A 20434-nucleotide genomic window follows, 5' to 3' on the forward strand; every position below is an offset into this window, starting at 1 on the left:
TTTAGACCCCAGATCTAACATACTTTGGCTTGTTATGCCTTATCAGGATTAAGCAAGAAAGTAGTCAAAATGAAATCATGAAGAAGCAAAAGCAATCCAAAATCAAGAGTTTTATGACCCCCACTGAAAGGCAAATAGGGAGGGTTCAGTTCTAAGCTCAGTAGAGAAGGTGTTTCGCCACTGAAGAGAAGGCCCATCCTCCTTGTGGAAGCTGAACCTCAAAAACTGGTGGCACCCCCAGGAAGACTCCCTCAGTTGATCTGACGGGACAGAGGCCATCAATATATCACAGCGCAAAGCTGTAAAGGGCTTTCACGGTCAAAACCAGCACTTTGATTTATGCTCAGAAACAAATTGGGAGACAGAGGAGAAGCAGTCCAAATAAGTCAGACCACCTCACTCTCATAACCACACAGAGGCTGCTGCTTTCTGTCATAATTGCAGTTTATGAATACTCATCAGACAGCCTTTCGTAAACTATGTTATAGTAATCGAGTCTCAAGGTCGCCAGTGCAGGCCACAATGATCAGGCCGGAATTATTCATGTATGGTCACAACTAGAGCACAAACTGAAGCTGAGCAAAGGCACCTCTGGCCACCTGAGCACCCAGAAGCAGTGATGAATCCAGAAGGTATCCCCAAGCTGCAGACTTGCTCCTGTAGGGGAACAATACCCCATTGAGAACAAGTTGCTCATCCAATACCTTTATCACAGATCTCTTAATCAAGAGTACCTCTGTCTTGTCCAGATTTAATATCAGCTTGTTTGCCCTCATCCAGTGCCTGGCATCATAGTTCCATTATATTTTTTGTGTGTGTGTTTGTAAGAGAGAGAGAGAGAGACATTCTGGTGACTGTGGTTCTCCATGGTGTAATTTTATGCATGCCTGGAGTGAGTGGCAATTGCCCCCAGGCAAGCATTCCAGTTGCAAATTGCACCTGCCGCACAGAGAGAGTTTGTGCTGTCGTCTCAGGAAACTCCCCACATCGATACCTTGTGTTTAATGCAGTACCATGGCAGAAGCATGTGTGTCATGACTTAAAACTGTGTAAGACTCGAAGACAGCGCTGCTGCAATGGTCAGAGTTTGATGGCTGCACCTCTGGTTTGGGTTTTCTCTTCTCAAGCTCGATCCAACTATTAATCCTGGAATGCTAGAAGATAAAGAATAATAATAATAACTGATAATAACTAGGTATTTATATACCGCCTTTCTGGTCATCGGATTACTCCTCTGACTTTATTCAAGGCGGTTTACATAAGCAGGCATTTCTAAATCTCTCAAGGGGTTTTTTACAATCATAGAGGTTCTCTCTTTCAAGAACCAACAACATTTCAGAATGGATCTTCCTGGTTTGGTCTCACTTCTGGCCTCCAGTTCTCCCACACAGGCTGACAAGCAGCTCCATCTCTCACATGGAGGGCAGCCAAGACGATCACAACAAGAGCAGGTGGAATCACTCAGCTGGACTTGTGAGCTGCTTCAAGGTCTCGCCATTCTCAGCCGTTCAGGGAGCTGCTGGTGTCTCCGAACTGGCGACCTTCTGATGTTATCTTCAGGCTAACAGAAGCTCTACCCTCTAGACCAGACCTCCTGCCCACTGTTAAGAACCACTGATCAGCTGGATGGGGGTGGAAGAAGGAAGGAGGGAGAAGCAGCACTTCAGAGGAGATGAACAGGTTGTGAAAGACCAACCTCTAAGCCAGTGCTGGCTTCACGCTTTTGGGGAGCCTTTGGCAAGGCACGCTTTGCAGGCCCTCGTGGAAGAGGTGAGACGTGCCAGATCTCACTATCCTCTAAAGCCAGTTTTGCCCTAAATAACTGTTTGCAACATTGCTTATAAAGCTTCTCCCCCTCTCAATGCCATAAGCATTGGCAACCATAATTCAAAGCAAGCTTTACACATGCATGTTGGGCCACACAGTAATGCAAAACAGATTGCTTTTGCTTGGTACATCATCTGCTGCCCAGTCTTGGTGCTGTTCTAGGGCAAGAGGTCTGGTCTAGACCAGGGGTGTCCAAAGTTTTTGACAGGAGGGCCACATCATCTCTCTGACATTGTGTTGGGGGCCAGGGAAAAAAAAGAATCAATTTACATTTAAAATTTGAATAAATTTACATAAATGAATAAAGATGGACTTATATGAATGAATGAAGGTCTTGCAATAGCTCAAGGCCTATAAAAGGCCTTGCACAAAGCAAGGCTGGCCTTTCCTTTGCTGCCGCTACTGCATCACAGACATGAAACAAGCAGTGGAGGGAGCCCTCATCCCACAGCTCACGTGAGAGGTCAAACAGTTGCCCTCTTGCTGAGAGCAGTTGCGTTGGGCCAGTATGGGCTCCAACAAATCTCCGGAGGGCCAGAGGCTCATTGGAGACTGGGGGCTCCCTGAGGGCCGCATTGAGAGGCCTCGAGGGCCACAAGTGGCCCCAGGGCCAGGGTTTGGGCATCCCTGGTCTAGACCAGGGGTGCCCAAACCCCGGCCCGGGGGCCACTTGCGGCCCTCGAGTTCTCTCAATGCGGCCCTCAGGGAGCCCCCAGTCTCCAATGAGCCTCTGGCCCTCTGGAGATTTGTTGAAGCCTGCACTGGCCCGACGCAACTTCTCTCAGTGTGAGGGCGACTGTTTGACCACTCACTTGAGCTGTGGGATGAGGGCTCCCTACACTGCTTGCTGTTTCACGTCTGTGATGCAGTAGCGGCAGCAAAGGAAAGGACAGCCTTGCTTTGTGCAAGGCCTTTTATAGGCATTGAGCTATTGCAAGACCTTCATTCATTCATATAAGTTCATCTTTAATCTATTCATTTATGTAAACTTATGTAAATTTATTCAAATTTTAAATGTAAATTAATTCTTTTTTTCCCCTGGCCCCCAACACAGTGTTAGAGAGCTGATGTGGCCCTCCTGCCAAAAACTTTGGACACCCCTGGTCTAGACGGTTGAGCCTCCAACTGCCTGAAGGTCGCCAGTTGGAGGCCGCCGGCACCATGAACAGCGAAACCTTGAAGCAGCTGACAAGCTGAGCTGAGTTATTCCACCTGCTCTTTGGAAGGAGCTGCTTGTCAGCCTGTGTGGGAGGAGGCCAGAAAGTGATAACAGACCGCAAAAGTTCCATCTGAAATGTTGTGTGGTTCTTGAAAGATAGAACTTTTCTTTAATTGTAAAAATCCCTACGGGGATTTAAACAGCCTGCCTATGTAAACCGCCTTGAATTAAAGTCTGAGGAGAAATCTGACGACCAAGAAAGGCAGTATATAAATACCTTTATTATTATTATTATTGCTGTTGCTGTTGCTGTTGCTGTTGAAGGAATTGCAAGTCCCATCTCTTACCGGCACAATGATCTTGATATGTCAGGTCAGGGGTTGAGAAACCAAAGCCCAACATGTTCCAGGCCAGAGTTAGATGCTTCAAAGTGCCAGGTATTAATGGTCCCCCCATTTTTTCATCTTAGCACATGGTGCATAGTGCTTTATTAGCAGATATAGGCTGCCCATTTAACATATACAGTTACTATAGCAACTGAGGTTTCCTTAGCAACAGTGCTGGAAAATAATCCAGTACCAATTAAAAATAAACTGTTAGCAAGGGGTGGGAGACGAGCAGAGAAAGGGAAAGAATTTCTGTGAATCGGTTCCTTTCCATTATTGCTTTTTCATTCCAAGGGCTCCAAGACATGAAATAACCTTTGTCTTCCTGTAACAAGCCAGGAAAGTGTGCTGGGTCACATTGTCACCTCTTGGTGACTGAGGTTATTCTCCTAAAATTAATAAGGTGGAAAGTATCTACTCAGCAATATGAGCAAGAGCCTCCCTATTAAAGCAAGCTCCCTAGAGAGAAGAGAGGAGGGCGTTTCTCCTCTATATGTCATGTCATTGCACAGCACAGCTATCTAGTCTATATTAGCATACTGATTAAAGCCAATGGTGACATAAGCTCCAGGGGAACTTTTTAATGTATTACCAGGATGCATAAACCTTGCACGCTGTATTGGAATAGCAAAATTCTATTGTCATGAGAATTGCCTCTTTTTCATGGCCATGTTTAGTACCATTTCTATTCACCTTTCCATTTCCATTTATGTACCCTACAGAGCAATCTGACAAGCAAGGGTTCACTGAGTAGAACCTTTTGAGACTTCAGTGGGGAATTATTATTATGCCATGAATGTACATGGTGCTTTATACAGAGTAAAAAGACAGGTACCTGCCCCAGGTGATTTATAGTCTAGACCAGGGGTGTTCAAACTTTTTGGCAAGAGGGCCACATCATCTCTCTGACACTGTGTTGGGGGCCAAGGAAAAAAAGAATGAATTTACATTTAAAATTTGAATAAATTTACATAAGTTTACATAAATTAATATACTAGAGGTGGAACTTATATGAGTGAATGAAGGTCCTGCAATAGCTTAAGGCCTATAAAAGGCCTCACACAAGGCAAGGCTGGCCTTTTCTTTGCTGCCACTACTGCATCACAGATGTGAATCAGCAAGCAGTGAAGGGAGCCCTCATCCCACAGCTAACGTGAGAGGTCAAACAGTCGCCCTCATGCTGAGAGCAGTTGTGTCAGGCCAGTACGGGCTCCAGCAAGTTTCCAGAGGGCCAGAGGCTCATTGGAGACTGGGGTGTCCCTGAGGGCTGCATTGGGAGTCCTTGAGGGCCACAAGTGGCCCCAGGGCCAGGGTTTGGGCACCCCTGATCTAGATAATGGCACAAGGGAGGCAGTGGTGAGGAATGTGGGGCAAGCAGGGGGAAGCATATGTGATTCTTTCAGTCACAAGTACTTAAGCTTAGTTATATTAGTGGAAAAGGAATGACATGTGATGTCAAAAACATTACGGGAAAAGTTGGTTTTAAGAAGACGTTTTGAAAGGTGGAGAAGCATCCTGCTGGCATTCCAGAAAGCAGATCTATGCACAGACAGGATAGAGTGATGCCCTCCCTCATGTTTCGGATCAATAGGAAAATATCACAGCTGTATTGGACCAGCTATGTGCATGTGCGAACTGTTCTGGAATATAAGTTTTGTTTTAGATTATGATGTGATGAATTGTGGATAAGGACTTAATAGGGCAATGCCAGTCTGAGCAAAATTGTGACAAACTGTTTTTTTGCTCTAGAAAGACTTCAGGTGCTTTATATGGTATCTGTAACTTCCTCCATCATTCTCTGAAATGTCTATCTCCCTGTAAAATTCTCCTGGGCAAAATCATTTGATCAAAATATAAGGTATACATCTTTAAAATAAAAACAATTCCAGTTTAATTCCAGATAACATCTGCTTATACATGCAAGTGGTTAATTGGAGACCAAAAGAAACTTCAAGAGGAAAAAGCTTTGATAAAACAAGATCTCATCATTCACTTTTTGTGTTAAAAATATTTATTTTAGATATCAGGTTGGTGATGTTTTGTGTGAGATACTGTGTTATGTCCCAAATGGAAGAAGATGGAGAGGTTCCCTGACCAGGGAAGATTATAGCATCAGCGACCAGCACTGCCCAGAGAAGACTATTATTTACCTCATTGTACTGTACTTTTCAAATATTTTAAGCCACTTTGGGGGCCTCTTCACAAGCAGAAACACAGGGTATAAATGCCTGGATAAATAAGTTACGCTGAGGTGTGTAAATCTAAACAGGGCTGGGCACTCAAAAGTAGGAACATTTCAGTCCAAAGGACTAAAGTACAGGTGGGGCCTTGGCATTCACAAGGGATCCATTCTCTGACCCCTTGCTGATACCAAAAATCATGGATAATCAAATCTGTGATTTTCCGCCCCCCCTTTCTCTCTCCAAAGGGGACTGGAGCTGCACTTTGATTGCTCCAAAGGGCTTTCTGAAGCCTGCAGAGGCAGCACATGTCCACCCGCTGCCTCTGCAGGCTTCAGAATGGACTTCAAAATGGCCCAGAGAGTTTAATAAATAAATACAAAGCCACTTCCAGCCTCCAGGGGCCTCTCCAGGCCTCAGAACGCCTTATATGGTGAAAAAACATTACTTTTTTTACCTCTCTGGGCCATTCTGAAGCCTGCAGAGGCATCAGGTGGATGCACAGTGGACTTCAGAGTGCAGCTTCGGTCCCCTTCGGAGGCCTCAGGTGGAGCCCAGTCTGGCTGAGTGCAGTCTGGGGGGGCCTGCATTGAAAACTCTGGATGGATGAAAAATCTGCGGATAGCCTCCACCTGTAGAAGTAACTAGGCTAAGGCACCAGTCCTAGACACTCTTACATGGAAGTATATCTCATTGAACTCAATAGAATATCCTTGTGATTTTGCTGTATTCTCAATTACAGTCCAAAAGTCCAAAGCCAGAATCTGAATATTAGAGAACTGACAGACAGATCAAAACGGGTCTGGGCACTGACCTGGATAGGCAGGATGCCGAAACAGATACGAAATTTGAGAATGTGACACACTTGGAAACTTAACCCTCTCCTTACCCTGGAGACTTTGAATAACAGAGCTAAATCCTGGAGGATAATAATCTGGCAGGTGTTTTTTTCTTGTTTTTTCTAATAACTTCTTGTTATTAGTCCACTAATTAGTCCACTTTTTCTTGTCCACTTCTAATTTTTACAAGAAAATCTAAGAAAATGCCTAACATTTAAAAGAGAGAGAGAGACCCAGATATAGGAAGGTAGATGTGAATAGATATGCGTACAATTGTATAAAAGCAATTCCGTGAACTCCATAATATCCATGAATGTGGCTAAGCATGGACATGTGTGAGTTGACTGTTGATGCAGTCGTGAAATAAAGGCACTGTGCCTACATTCAGAGAGACACTGGATGCTTAATGGATGTTACATGGATGTTACAGGTTAATGAATTAAAAACATTTTCCCCAGTGTTCAAGATAGCAGACTTTCCATCTTCAACTGTATTAACTGATCCATCTCTTCTTTTTCTCCCTTTTCACCCCTTCCCATCCCCCAGTGACAAAGCTGCAGGTCAGCAAATCAAAGAGGAGCATCACCCTTGTGGAGAACAGGCCCATCCCCCTGAACTGCTCAGTGAAGTCCCAGACCAGTCCAGACTCTCACTTTGCAGTTCTCTGGTACGTCCACAAACCATCGGACACAGACGGCAAGCTCATCCTGAAGACCACCCACAACTCTGTGTTTGAGTACGGCACTTATGCGGAGGAAGAAGGGCTGAGGGGAAGGCTGCAGTTTGAGAGGTCACTATCCGGAGGGCTCTTCAGGCTCACGGTCCAGAGAGCCCAAGTCAGCGATAGTGGCAGCTATTACTGCCACGTGGAAGAGTGGCTGCTCAATCCTAACCACGCCTGGTATAAACTGGCTGAGGAAGTTTCTGGTCGAACAGAAGTCGCAGTCAAGTTGCCAGGTAACTGGTCTTGTGGGACACACGGGCACAAGTAGTGGACAGGAGGTTCTGAAGGGCCAAATCTCACCCAGGCTGCTTTCTTGCACTTTTGCTCTGTAATTGAACCGGCTCTTCTCCCACAGTGAACTAACATGTTCTCAGTTCTGCCCTGCCTTTAATGTTCTGTGTCTTGGCTCATACCAGCTGCAAAATCTGACTTGTATACTTTGTTTCATGTCAAGTCCACACAGGAGCCTTACCACAGACCCGTTTTCATTCTTTAATGGAAATGGGAATCTAGGAAAGCAGATTTGAAAAAGAGGAGTTGTATTATGTCTTGGGCATCCTTCTCTGGCCAACAGACCCGTTTTCATTCTTTAATGGAAATGGGAATCTAGGAAAGCAGATTTGAAAAAGAGGAGTTGTATTATGTCTTGGGCATCCTTCTCTGGCCAACAGTGCATTATTTTCCTCTCTGTGGATTGTAGCAGGCAGTGCACAACCCATTTGCTGCTTCTTCCACACAGAAGAATTTCGGAGGATCCCCCCCCCACCCCAGGCTGTATGACTGGGAGAATCCAATTTGTAGAATAAACATAGCCAAAGGGTGCAATCCTAACCCCTTATGTCAGTGCTTTCCAGCACTGGCATAGCGGTGCCAATGGGACATGTACTGCATCCTGCAGTTGGTTGTCACTCATGGAGGCCTCCTCAAAGGAAGGGAATGTTTGTTCCCTTACCTCAGAGCTGCATTATCCTTATGTCAGTGCTTTCCAGCACTGACGTAAGGGGTTAGGATTGCGCCCAAAAGCATATTAAAACGTGATGTAGAAAAGACCTTAGCATGCTTCTTTGTTTCAGTCTTTTAGCCTGGATTTTAATGGCCCAGGTGTTCTCTTGAATGCTGTTCTGAGCACATTTTATTAAGTAACAGTCTACTGCGGGCTAGTTAAACAAGAAAGTGTTTTCTTTTGAGTTTGCTGAAAGTGTGTTCAGCATTAGGAAGGCTGTCCCTTATTAGATCTTTGAGATGGTCTCTTGTGGCTGGTGATCTGATGATAAGCTGTTTGCTTGGGAAGACTCTGTAAATCTTCTCCCTTCTTCCCCCTGCCTCCTGGCAGTGAGAGCCTGTCCTGAAGTGATTGCCTCAGGTGTTAAATTTGCAGGGGCTGTTGCATCCACCTGCCTGCCTCTGCTGCTCTTCCTGCTCTCACTCTCTGGCTTCAAAAGTAGAAGGAAACAGAACAGAAGTGAAAGTGTAGAGTGTCTCCTTCATACTTCCTCTTCCACATAGCATTCCCTACTTTTTGGAATCTAGGAGGTGGTAAGGGGAGCAGAGGAACTGGGTGAGGGGTGTGGCATTATGCGCAGTAGCTCTTTGACTGACCCTGCTCTCTAGTATACTCTAATTTTTCTTCACTGGGTCCCAGTGGAGGTGTGGAGCTTTCTCTCTGTTCTTTATCAGGCCACACTGATGTGACTTTAGTGCAGCTTGCTGTTAAGAAGCATTTTCGTTTCCTTGACAAGATTAGGACATGAAGGAAGTGCTGAATAAATCAGGAAATTGCCAGTCAACAGGGACAGACAGGAGAGAGACAAGATGTATTGTACAACCAGCCTGGGAGAACTGGACATGTGCACTGTACACCGCTCCAGCAAGTTTGTGGCTGGTTACTTATTTTGTCCTTGAAAGACAATTGACTTTTTCTATCTGTTCTGGCACAATTGGGAAGGAGGGATACCTATAGGATCAGCATAGGAGGGTATGAGGCAGAAACAAAGGCACTTGTTTCCCGATCTTGGAGAAATACTTAGCCTCTTCCTTATGACATCAGCACAGGAGGAGTCTTCCAAAAGTTCAGTCATTGATGGAACTTCTAGGCTGTAATGCCTTGGGTTTCTGTCCGCGCAATCCTAACTATGAGTTAGGCACCAACCTAGAAGGGTCGCAAACATGCCATAAAGCACATTTGCGCCTCCTCTAGAGCAAGCCGCGCCAGCGCATGGAGGTGCGCTGACACACAGTGGCTGCATCTAGCCTCTGTGGCAGCTTGCAGGGCAAGCCCTGCGTCAGCCAAGCTTGGCTGATTCAAGGCTCTGGGATGGGCAGGGAGGATGCGGGAGGGAGGAGTTCCAGGGTACACAGAGGGCAGCCTTGGGGGTGCGCTGGTGGGGAGCGGGAGGCAGGGCTGGAATCTGGCTGTTATGCTGGATCTCAAACCCCAATCCCAAGCAACCTTCAAACTGCTCCACTCTCCATGGACTTGTGCCACCTCAGGAGGTGGCACACATCCAAGGAAACCCATAGGGACTGCAGTGGCTTACCCAGGGGTAATGGGAAGAGTTTCTCTTACCTTCAGTTGAGCCACTGTGGAACCCTGTCTCGCGCTGAATACAGCGCAAGCCTCCTGGCTTGCCTGTTCCAGTGCAGGATAGAATTGTGCCCTGTGTGTGCCACAGAAGGATGCAGTAATTGGCCCAAAGCTTGGTTAGTCACCAGTACCATAGAGTTGAAGTGGATGGATTCAGAGCATCATATGATATGTGGTGCTTTCACATGCACCAAAAAGAGTTCTCCAGTAGATTGTGGCTTTTACATTTCTGTCCTTGCATTAAAAATGGAACGTTTTTTGAACTGAGGAAATGGGCAGATGCAATGTACTGTGCTGTCCAAGAAGCCACATTGGCATCTTAGCATTGTTGAATAAATCATGCTGGACTAACATAAAAGAGCTCCTTGCAGTCACTTTGGAAGGAAGCTGTCCAGCAAAGGGCCTGCTGTAAAGGAAACTCTTAATCTCTACTGATGACCTACTGCTGCTCCAAATTGTCTGGTTGCTACATTTGCAATCCCTAAATCTTATTAGCAGATGTTGTGTGTCTGTAACACCCCCCATGTACTCACTCTTTAAGCTTGCCTGCATTCTGTTGAATCTTTCCCATGGCATGGAATCAGAATCCTGTGTGGTGTTCACATTCCAGAACTATGATGGTGTGCAGAACACAAAAGAATCCAGTGGCCTTCTTCCACTAGAGTGATTTTTATTTTAATATTTATTTATTAAACCCACCGTGAAGAGCAAATATAAGGCAGCAAAGCTGAAATTGTAAAAAAGGAGCAGCTGCCACATTTTGTGAGTTATGTAAGGAATTGAGTTTTTTGGGGTGTGTGCCTTTTTTCCCCCCTAGATAACCTCCTGGAAGTGAACCAGACCCAGAATAACATCACAATTCAAGAGAATGAATGGGTGACACTGGAGTGCCTGGTCATCAATCGGAGCAGCTATGCTTCCCAGTTGTCTGTGGAATGGTACGTGTGGAGATCTGGCCACTCGGAGAAAGAAACCATTGTAAAACTTAGCCGCCAAGCTACCCTGTTGTATGGAGAGCTGGCAGTCCTGAATGATCTGAAAAGCAGGCTGCGGTTGGAAAGCCCCTCTCCAGGGCTGTACCTGCTCACCATCCAGAACATGACTGTACAGGACAGTGGGACCTACGATTGCCGTGTGGAGGAATGGCTACTGGATCCCTCAAATGTGTGGTACAAACGGGGAGAAAGCTTCTCTGGACTGACAGCAATTATAGTGAAGCAGCCAGGTAAAGTTTTTACGTACTTAAAACTTTGGAGCAGTAGAGAAGAGAAAAGAACTTGGTTACACTCATGGAAACTTGTCAGTATGGGATAACTTGCTGTGAGATTTCCAGCTTTAATAGATAATACCTCTCTCTGCTGTCTTATATTTAAATGCGTGCACACATATGCTTGTGCTCATTCTAGCTGTGTCTTATAGTGGGAAGGCATTGCTCTCCTGGATATGGCCATCTTACTTCCCTGTGAATTCCGTTTTATTTCCTTGAACCTTGCTTGGTACAGCTAAGCAACTGGTATGGAGTGGGCAGCTACAGGAGTGTGGTTATCTTCTCCATGTCTGTCTGCCACTATCATTTTTTGTGTGGAAGGATAGAACCAGCGGTATTCCGCACATGGAGATATTTCACTAGGATTTCAGAATATTATTTATTTTTCTTACAATCAAGGAAGGACCTGTCATTACTTTCCTCCCACGTTCCCCATTTCCCTGATCCCAGAGGTCAGCCAAGGGCAAAGAGAGCTGGAGGATGTTTTGAAAACAGTCATCATGCCTTGATTTAATGTATTTAAATGACTTGGGTAGGGTTATAAAATAGCTTTCTATTTACAAACTGACATTTGTATGTTGTGACCTTGTGTGTGCATTTGATGGGAGATAATTGTGTGGTTTGGACATCTCCTTGAACACGCAGGTTAAGAATTTAACCTCAGAGTTCAGAAAAAAGCAACGCAGGGGCAAAATGTAGCTGTAACTGATATGAGGCCCATGTGGAAAGTGGCAGCTATTAAAGCTTGACAAAGAACTATCCACAAAACCATTTCCCAGGATGGAAACATTTTAAACTAGATAAAATGGAAGTAGGAAACTTGTTGCAGGAATGATCAGGTGAAATTTGGTCTGTGCAATACCCTTTAGCTCAGGGAATCTGCTCTTAGGTGCCTTGCACAGATACTATGTGCTTCAGCAGAACTTGTGTCTGTGAAAATATCCATAATACAGTTTGCAAATAGGCTATAACCCTCTAGACAGGATTTGTACTCTGAAGAAAAAGCAGATGCTCAGAAGAATATGAAAATCTTATTCCTGACGTCTTGGCTAGATAAACTTTCTTTTCAACTGTTCTGGCCTGTGAAGAAAGATCTCCATGTCTCTGGGGAAAGATGCCTACAGGCAATAATAATTGTGAATGCTGCACACATTAGAGCCAAGTTTCCAAATTCTCCTTTTGGACTGAAAGTTCTCAGAGGGTCTGTCAGCAGTCTCCAGATAACTGAAACTGACTAATCTGAGCTGGAAACCATGTACATAACTCTTTACAGACTTTGAGGGATGGGGAAAAAAATAATTAACTCAGGTTTTTAAAATCCCAGAAGCTTTTTGACTCACAAGCAAAATTCAAGAATAACAATTGTCTTTGTACTTTGGCAATCCTTTGTCCTGTTCATTTAGCTCTGTAAATTCTTCCCTTCCCCAAGAAAATGTCCTTTGAAACTTCTTATAAAACGTTGTTGTTGTTGTTAAGTCATGTCCAACTCTTCGTGACCCCATGAACCACAGCATGCCAGGCCCCCCGTCTACCACTAACTTCCAGAGTGTATCCAATTCATGTTTGTTGCCTTAGTGACACTATCTAACCATCTCATCTTCTGCCGCCCCTTCTCCTTTTGCCTTCAATTTTTCCCAGCATCAGGTCTTTTCTAGAGAGTCCTCCCTTCTCATGAAATGACCAAAGTATTTCAGCTTCAGCTTCAGCATCTGTCCTTCCAATTAACAGTAAGGGTTGATTTCCTGTAGGATTGACTGATTTGATCTCCTTGCAGTCCAGGGGACTTTCAAAAGTCTTGTCCAACACTATCATTCAAAAGCATCTATTCTTCGGCGCTCAGCCCTCCTTATGGTCCATCTCTCACAGCCACATGTTACGACTGGGAAAACCATAGCTTTGACTATACAGGCCTTTGTTGGCATGGTGATGTCTCGGTTTTTCATTAAGTTGTCTGGGCTTACCTTAGCTTCCATCCCAACTTACCCACCTTGCAATCAGTGTATAATTTCAAAGAGGATTTCATTCTTAATCATGCAAGAAGTACTTTTGTGATTGGATCGTTCAGTGATCCATTTGTTGCTCAGAGTAAATGCCTAAACATTACCATGAATTTCCTAAATATATTTTCAGCCTGTGTGTGCAGTTGATAACACCAGTGCACTTTGCTTCTCTGTCTTGCATAATAATAAATAATAGCATTTGCATAGTGCGTTGTGTGTTCAAAGTGCTTCACCTGTATTATCTTGATGTAGTCCTTAAAACAGCTCTGTAAGGCAAGTAGTAGTATCCCTGGGAAGCGTAGAGGGAGTGGCTGGCCTCAGGTCAATTTATGTGACCTTTATGTGTTTATGATAGAAGGGACTTTTGAACTGGGGAAGTCATGATTTGCAGCTCAGTCTCTTAGTTACTGTGCTACATCAGTATGCGTCCATGGCCTTTCTTATGCTTATTAGTGTGTGCTACAAAGGCACTAGCATGCCAAGTTTCCAGCCTAGAAAATGTCTCAGCTGAACACGTGATATCCGTTCTTACAGCAATCATATGCTAGTCATATGTTTCAGGGAACTGCATTTTGTAGGAAGCTCATCAGGATAATAGTCAGTCAACAGTCAATAAAACCTTTATTAGGCATAAACATTTGATAGGTGAGGACTCTGTGCAGAAATCGTAGCACCAGGATAATATTGTAGAACCCCTGCTTGGTTGTCATAAGTGTGCCTTCTGTAAAATGTGTGTGAATATATGTGGGCACATGCAGTGAGATAAGCTAATTGCTATGTACATGTCTCCATAATCTGCAGTCGCAAGGTTGCAAGTGGATACAACAATGGCCAACCTCACTGTGCCGGAGCAGGGACATTTCCATTTGGACTGCAACATCCTGTCGCTCTCCAGCCAGGACTCCCGCTTTGCTGTGACATGGTTCACAGTAAAGACAAAAGAACGAAGTGGGCGAGCCAGTCGCAACAAGGATGGAGAAGAAAGGGAATCCCTGTTGAAAGTGAGCAAGGATGCCATCTTCAGCCAAGAAGCCAGCCCCTGGGAAGGCAGGCTGCGCTTTCAAAGGCTTTCAGCCACATCCTATCGACTGACGGTACTGCAAGCAGGTGTTACGGATGCCGGCAATTACTCGTGCCGAGTGGAAGAGTGGCTGCCTGACCCTAGGGGAAAGTGGTACAAACTGGCTGAGGAGGAATCTGGCCCCATAGCTGTTTATGTGCAAGGCACAGGTAAGGAGATGGTGAGCAATATTTGAAGGAGGTTAGTGGGAGTTATGTAAAGGATCAATAATACAACTTTAAAGCAAGTTAAGGGTGCTAACAGTATTCCCAGAATTCAACTAAGTGCTTCAGCCATGAGATTTTACTATTTCTCTGTAGGCCAGAACTATAGTGCCAGTGCCCACTGTTCAGTCATGCCCCACTCTGTCAACAGTATTTGAGAAGACACCAGGGCTTGTCTAAATTTGTAGAGGAAATTTCTGTATATAGCTACCACCCTTGGCTGTTTCCAAAGTACTTGTGGTCACATGTGCAACTTTCACACATACATTTAGGGCATAATCCTAACCCACTTTCTAGCACCGACATAAGGGTAATGCAACTTCAAGTTAAGGGAACAAACATTACCATACCTTGAGGAGGCCTCCGTGACTACCCCCCCCCCCAACTGCAGGATGCAGCACATGACCCACTAGCACAACTATGCCAGTGCTGGAAAGTTGGTTAGGATTGCGTCGTTAGAGCTGAACATGCTGTTAGTTCCTAACATGGCATATAACCACAAGGATGGAAATTTCTAGGAGCAGCCACAAGATGGCAGCAATCCTGCCATGTTGGGTGATCATGATATAGCCCTGTTCTTCTAAGACAATCTGGTTTCAGTCGCATAACTTCTCGGACTTGCTGGGTAGAAGCCCTTACCCAAAAAGCTATGGGTAAAAGAAAAGAAATGGAAGAGCAGGGAAAGAGCCCTGATCATAAGATAGAGATCTAAATATCCACTCCCACTCTGGGGCCATTCCATAGCCCAGCGATTTTCAACCTTTTTCATCTCATGGCACACTAGCAAGGCACTCAAATGGTCAAGGCACACCATCAATTGTCAAACAACTGAGGTGGCCCTACTAACAAGTGATCCTCCCCCAAATTCCCATGGCACACCTGCAGACCATCTGCGGCACACCAGTGTGCCACGGCACAGTGGTTGAAAATGGTTGCCATAGCCCAGCGTTGCATATACGCAACAGGGATCAAATATGTACACTTGTGGGCAGGGCAAAAATGGGTTAATATGCAAGGCAGAAGCCCCAAAATATTTCAATGACTCATATTTTACCTTGTTTCGTAGGACCAACCTGGGCTGTCACAGCCTTACTTAGAAGTAGTTTGGTTTTGTGCAGAGGAACAACTGAAGTATTCAGCTGAACATTTACCTTGATCTCTTGTCACTTCTTTTTTCAGGCTCCTCTCTACAGTCTGTCATTTGCTCCAACGACTCCCTTTTCTATTTTGTGTTCTTTTATCCGTTTCCCATCTTTGGCATCCTCATCATCACCATCCTGCTGGTTCGGTTCAAGAGCAGAAACTCCAGCAAGAATTCAGAAGGCAAGAATGGGGTCCCCTTGCTGTGGATCAAAGAGCCACACTTAAACTACTCACCCACTTGTCTGGAACCTCCTGTCCTCAGCATTCACCCGGGGACTATAGATTAAAAGAGGGAGCCCTACGAAGAGGAAAACGAGAGGTGAAGATGCACCTGGAACCCAAAGGAAATGTGTTTTGTTGTCTTTTTGTTTCATCTTGTACTTCTTTGGATCATGACGTGGCTACACTATGGCATTCCTGTTGTCTTTTGGGACTGCAGCTACTCATGCACCCCAGGATGCCTGTGAACGACAAAGGAGGGTAGAAGGTCCATATGTTCACTGTATATAGTGGATTTTCTTGGGTTTTTTTCCCCTTGGTTCTCATTGATTTGACCTTTTGGACTATAATTCTGTTGTTCAAAAACACATTCTTCTTATATTATGCAGAGAAAAATCCCCAGCGTGTACTGACTTGGGTGAGGGCTTTCATGGTGCCAGAGTTGTGCACATTATTTTGAGTAAGTGTGATTCATCAAATGGACTTGGTTTCGCAACCTTGAGCCTTCTTATTGAAGAGAAAGGCATGAAGATGTGGACTGGTTGCCTGTTCTGAGAAATACAGGAACAAGACTGCTCTCTGCCAAGCATCAAGCAGCAGTGTTTTCTGCCAAGTCACACAATCTCTGCCATTCTTCCTATCCAGACAGTTCTTCCTTCCCACTGGAAATGCATACAGGTAGCTTTGTAGTGGCTTAAACAAAACAGCTTGTATCTGCTGGAGCCAAGAAAAGGCCAATGTGAACAAATGAAGAACTTGGCCTTGTTGGCCCCCCCCCCCATTGCTGCTGCCTCTACAATTCTGTTTACAAGGAAGGCACCCAGTTGCCCTTTTGGTTTGTGGTGAACCACACTGCCGTTCTTTTGGAGACTAGAGGGACACAAGCCTGAACTCCTGACTCTAAAGACAAAGAGACTGACCAAAGTAATGATTTAGGAAGCGGGGATGGATGCCTCTTTGTTAGGCTCTGTTTTTGTAATGATTCTGGGATATATTGAAACATGGGACAGAGGAAGTATGGACATGACTCCCAAGTTTTTTTTCCAGGTGCACTAGTTACACAAATGAACTTACAGCAGGCAAGAAAAGAATTGAATGCACCCCGTTCCCTCCTGTATGTCTGTGTGCCATTTTGTTACTTCAGCTTTATTTTTCTCCAGGTGCAACACTCCTCACTCCAGTTCTCCACAGCCCTGCAAAAACCACAATGACCAGCTTTGTGGACTGAGAGGACATGCTGGGGCAAAACAAACAAAAAAAAACTGCAGTTCTTTCTATGAAAGATGTGGTGTTATCAAAATTGGGGCTCAGTATAGGATGGGCACCTACTTTCCACCAGAATAAGCCAACTACTGATGTCCTTTACTGCATAGGAAATGCTTGCGTTTATCCGATGGACCTGCTTGCTTGTGCTCCTGGTTCCAGCCCCAGATAGAAACATAATTCCGATAAAAATGGTCACTTGCTATCTTCCTAAAAGTCTTCCTGGCAAAGCTGACCATTATCTTTTCCCTAAAATGAGTGAATCTGCGTAAGGACATATGGCATCAGCCACATTCCAGCATGTTCTGCTGCCTTTGCAAGGAGGGGAGAGTAGCAACAGTTCTTGATGTCATGCTAAGTCATGCTACATTCCCCCTATTGGAGCAGTTTGTGGGTATGACACAAGAACCCAATTAATGGTGCTTCATAGTTGGTTGAAAATCCAGGTGGAGTTTTTTGTCATCTGTACACTCTGCCAGGAGGAGGAGGATAAGGAATGGGATGTCCATGTTCAGCTCATTCTGTGGGTAAATTCATCCTCTAAACCAGGGGTGGACAAACTTTCAACTTAAGGCATCCTGGACCTTTAACAATTGTGCAGGAGAGAGAATTTCAGCAGGTATAGCTTGTCATCTGCTGAATTTCATCTTCTGTACAATTGTTAAAGGTCCAGGATCCCTAAAGTTGAAAGTTTGCCACTCCTGCTCTAAACCTGAGCTTTAAGGGAGTGTGTATTTTTAAGCATCCCTTCCCCTTCATCAGGGAGGATTCTGTAGCATCAGAAACATTCCCTAGACCAAATCTGCCTCTACAAACTGTTGTTCTTAGATAAAGCCCCTCTGTGTGTAATTTGAAAATACAGTTGCCTCCTTCCTCCTGCCTTTGCAATGTATTCAGAAGGGAAGAATCAAAAAGCAAATGGGAATGAAGACCTAAGCAACAATAACAACAAAAACAGAGCTCCTAGCTTGTCTCTACTGTTTTATAAATGTAAAATGTCCTGTACATACAGCATACTGCTTCAGGGCAGGAGCTATAATTCAATTCAGCTCTTCAAAAGGAAATGAGTCAGCAGGACTATTTCCTGCCCTAAAGACTATTGCTCTTATCCTTGCATTGGAAATCTGTTGTACTGTCTGGGTAGCATCAGTGCTTCTCTCTACATAACCAGCAGCCCTTCCTTCTATGGAATGCTGTCCCACAGCAACCTCCAGTGGCCAATAATTCCTATCTGTGGTTATAGACGCAGTGGGGGGGGGGTGCGACATGCAGGTTTGTCCAAGCTAGTAACTAGAATGGGAGCATTGTGTCTTCAGCATTTGATGATCACAGAGATTATCTTGCAAATGAGTTGTCCATTCTGCCACCAGTCTACTTCCCAGTGTGGGACCATGACTGTTTAATAATAGACATTGCCTATAAAAAGCTTTTTAAAAAAAGCTTTTTGGACCACTTTTTCTCTGCTTTTAACTTTCACTCATGAACCCAGAGGAAAAAGAACAAGCTACCTTTGCATGATGCAGGAAAATGGTGTGAGTTTTTTTTTAAGAACTTTGTACCATGTTGCACTAAATGTTTTATACAACACACATGAGAAAGCTGTAGTAAATTGTGTGAAATTGTGACTTAATGTCCTGTGTTGATGGCTACCCAAGATTCCCTCTTCCTTGATCCAATCTGCCTGTCATAAGGATGACTCTTCCTGCCTGTGCTGTCAAATTGTAAGTTCAACTGTAGTCAGCTCTGGGATTCTTTCTTTAGCCATGCGCTTGGCACAGCTGTTGCACATGAGAGCAATTATTCTGAAAGTGTGAGTGAGCAGCTGTCACATAAGTTGCTGTTGCCAGCACTTGGATAAATGCCTGATCCCAGACATTGCCAAGTGGCCCAAGATGAGCCACCTGTAGTACTAAAGGATGGATTTCATTGATTTACTCTTTTCCATTGTGCTGAAAGCTAACGGTATGATGTTACAGCTTTGTCTGGGTCAGAAGCACCTGATAAGGGGTTTAGCTGAATTCCCTGCTCTAGAGCAAGCAAAACAGAATGCTGGGAGAAGAGCTATGTGTGGTACATAGCTGGCCATTGTGGTGTATCTTCCCAAGCTGCCCTGGGGCCACTCAGTCAATCGTTGCCCTGTTGGAGGGATGCCCAACAGCCTAAATGTAGGGACAATCTAGAGTTCATTTGCAAACCCCCAGAACTCTCTGAGTCCCAAACCAGGCAAATTCAGATATGGCTTAGATTGCCTGTAAGTTTACTAGTAAACATCTATGATGTAGGGATGTTAGTCTGGTTTGGGATCAGAAGGAGATGAAAATGAATCTTGATGCTTCTTCTCTGGCCTAAGGCCACAAAATACTAATTCACACTTTTGCATGGTATTTGTATTATTAAAAATAGTTACAGATGGCTTTTTAACAACCACCCAAAAAGGCCACAAAATGGTTTACTCAGCAAAAGAATAAAGATGGTTCTGTGTTCCAAAGGACATGAGCAGCCCACTCCTATTGAAATTCCCCCAGGCCAGTGCAGTGGAGTCTGGAATCCTGCAGGGGAATTTTGCAGTCTGAAGGTCTCCTCAAAATACAGGGACATTCATCTCCTTCCCCCAAGGAAAGACCCAGCTGTGACAACAGGTCTACTTGGACCTGCACCTGCTAAATCACTGGAGCATGTCTGAGTGGATCTGTGTTGGCAGCTTTTATGCGGGAAGGGAGATAGGATGCAGCATGCACCAGCACCACAGATCCTGGACCTGATCTGCTCAATACCTCCTTGACTCACTACACCCTTCCCTGTCCTTCCCCCACCTCTCTGCTGCTTGGCTCAAAACTTGCCTGCTCTGGTGTTCGTGGAGGCCTGCACTGGCTCCGGCAGGACAGCGCAGGCTTTCTTGGCAGCACCACTAGCTTGTCATGGCACTTTTGCAGCAGCCTGCGCTGGTGGAGCGCACACTCTGCTGGTGCAGGAAGACTATAGGATTGTGCCATCTATCTTTTTCCCCCAGACACAAACCATAGCCAAGTTAACGGACACTAAACTGGAAGGGATGAATGGGAATAGTTGTTCCCCACCTAAATCTGAGAACTACCACTTTAAAAAGTCCTATGTTCTGTTAGTAGGGGTATGAAACAATCTTGTCCATCCTGAAATCCAATCTTTAGGATCAACACTTCACAATCATTTCTACATGAAATGCCATACATGTTGATGGCATTATAAAAAAACAACAACAGAAGTAACTGTAAACAGCTGAGGCTAAGAAGATCCAAATTCCAACATTCATGGGGGGGGAGGGGAGTTCCTTATGGTGTGGTTCTTGGATTTTAATATCCTGCTTTTGGAGCCTGTTATTTTGATCTTTGATGCCAGAGCCTTTCTTGACAATTAACATTCTAGGGTGAGGTAGGGTTCTTTTCAGAAACATCCGAAACATACCTGTATGTTAAATAGCCTTTGGCCAGATGTGAAAACAAACTACTTGTAAAATCCTCCCATAATGTCTTTTAAAAAGCTCTTCTGACTGGGCAAAAGGTCTTTGCCCTTGCCCATTGGC

General features: G+C 44.8%; 1 protein-coding gene across 1 annotated transcript in view; it reads left to right on the forward strand.

Annotated features, from left to right (window-relative positions):
- The window catches only part of IGSF3 (immunoglobulin superfamily member 3), a 130858-nt gene extending 112358 nt beyond the window's left edge, over positions 1 to 18500 (forward strand). The window contains exons 8-11 of the mRNA XM_066619452.1: positions 6938 to 7348; positions 10517 to 10924; positions 13768 to 14196; positions 15430 to 18500. Of these exons, the coding sequence (XP_066475549.1) occupies positions 6938 to 7348; positions 10517 to 10924; positions 13768 to 14196; positions 15430 to 15680 (1499 nt within the window). The 3' untranslated portion in view covers positions 15681 to 18500. The remainder of the gene's footprint in view (positions 1 to 6937; positions 7349 to 10516; positions 10925 to 13767; positions 14197 to 15429) is intronic.
- The last annotated feature ends 1934 nt before the right edge of the window (positions 18501 to 20434 follow it).

The sequence above is a fragment of the Tiliqua scincoides genome, chromosome 3 (genome assembly GCF_035046505.1).
Source record: "Tiliqua scincoides isolate rTilSci1 chromosome 3, rTilSci1.hap2, whole genome shotgun sequence".
Lineage (NCBI taxonomy): Eukaryota > Metazoa > Chordata > Lepidosauria > Squamata > Scincidae > Tiliqua > Tiliqua scincoides.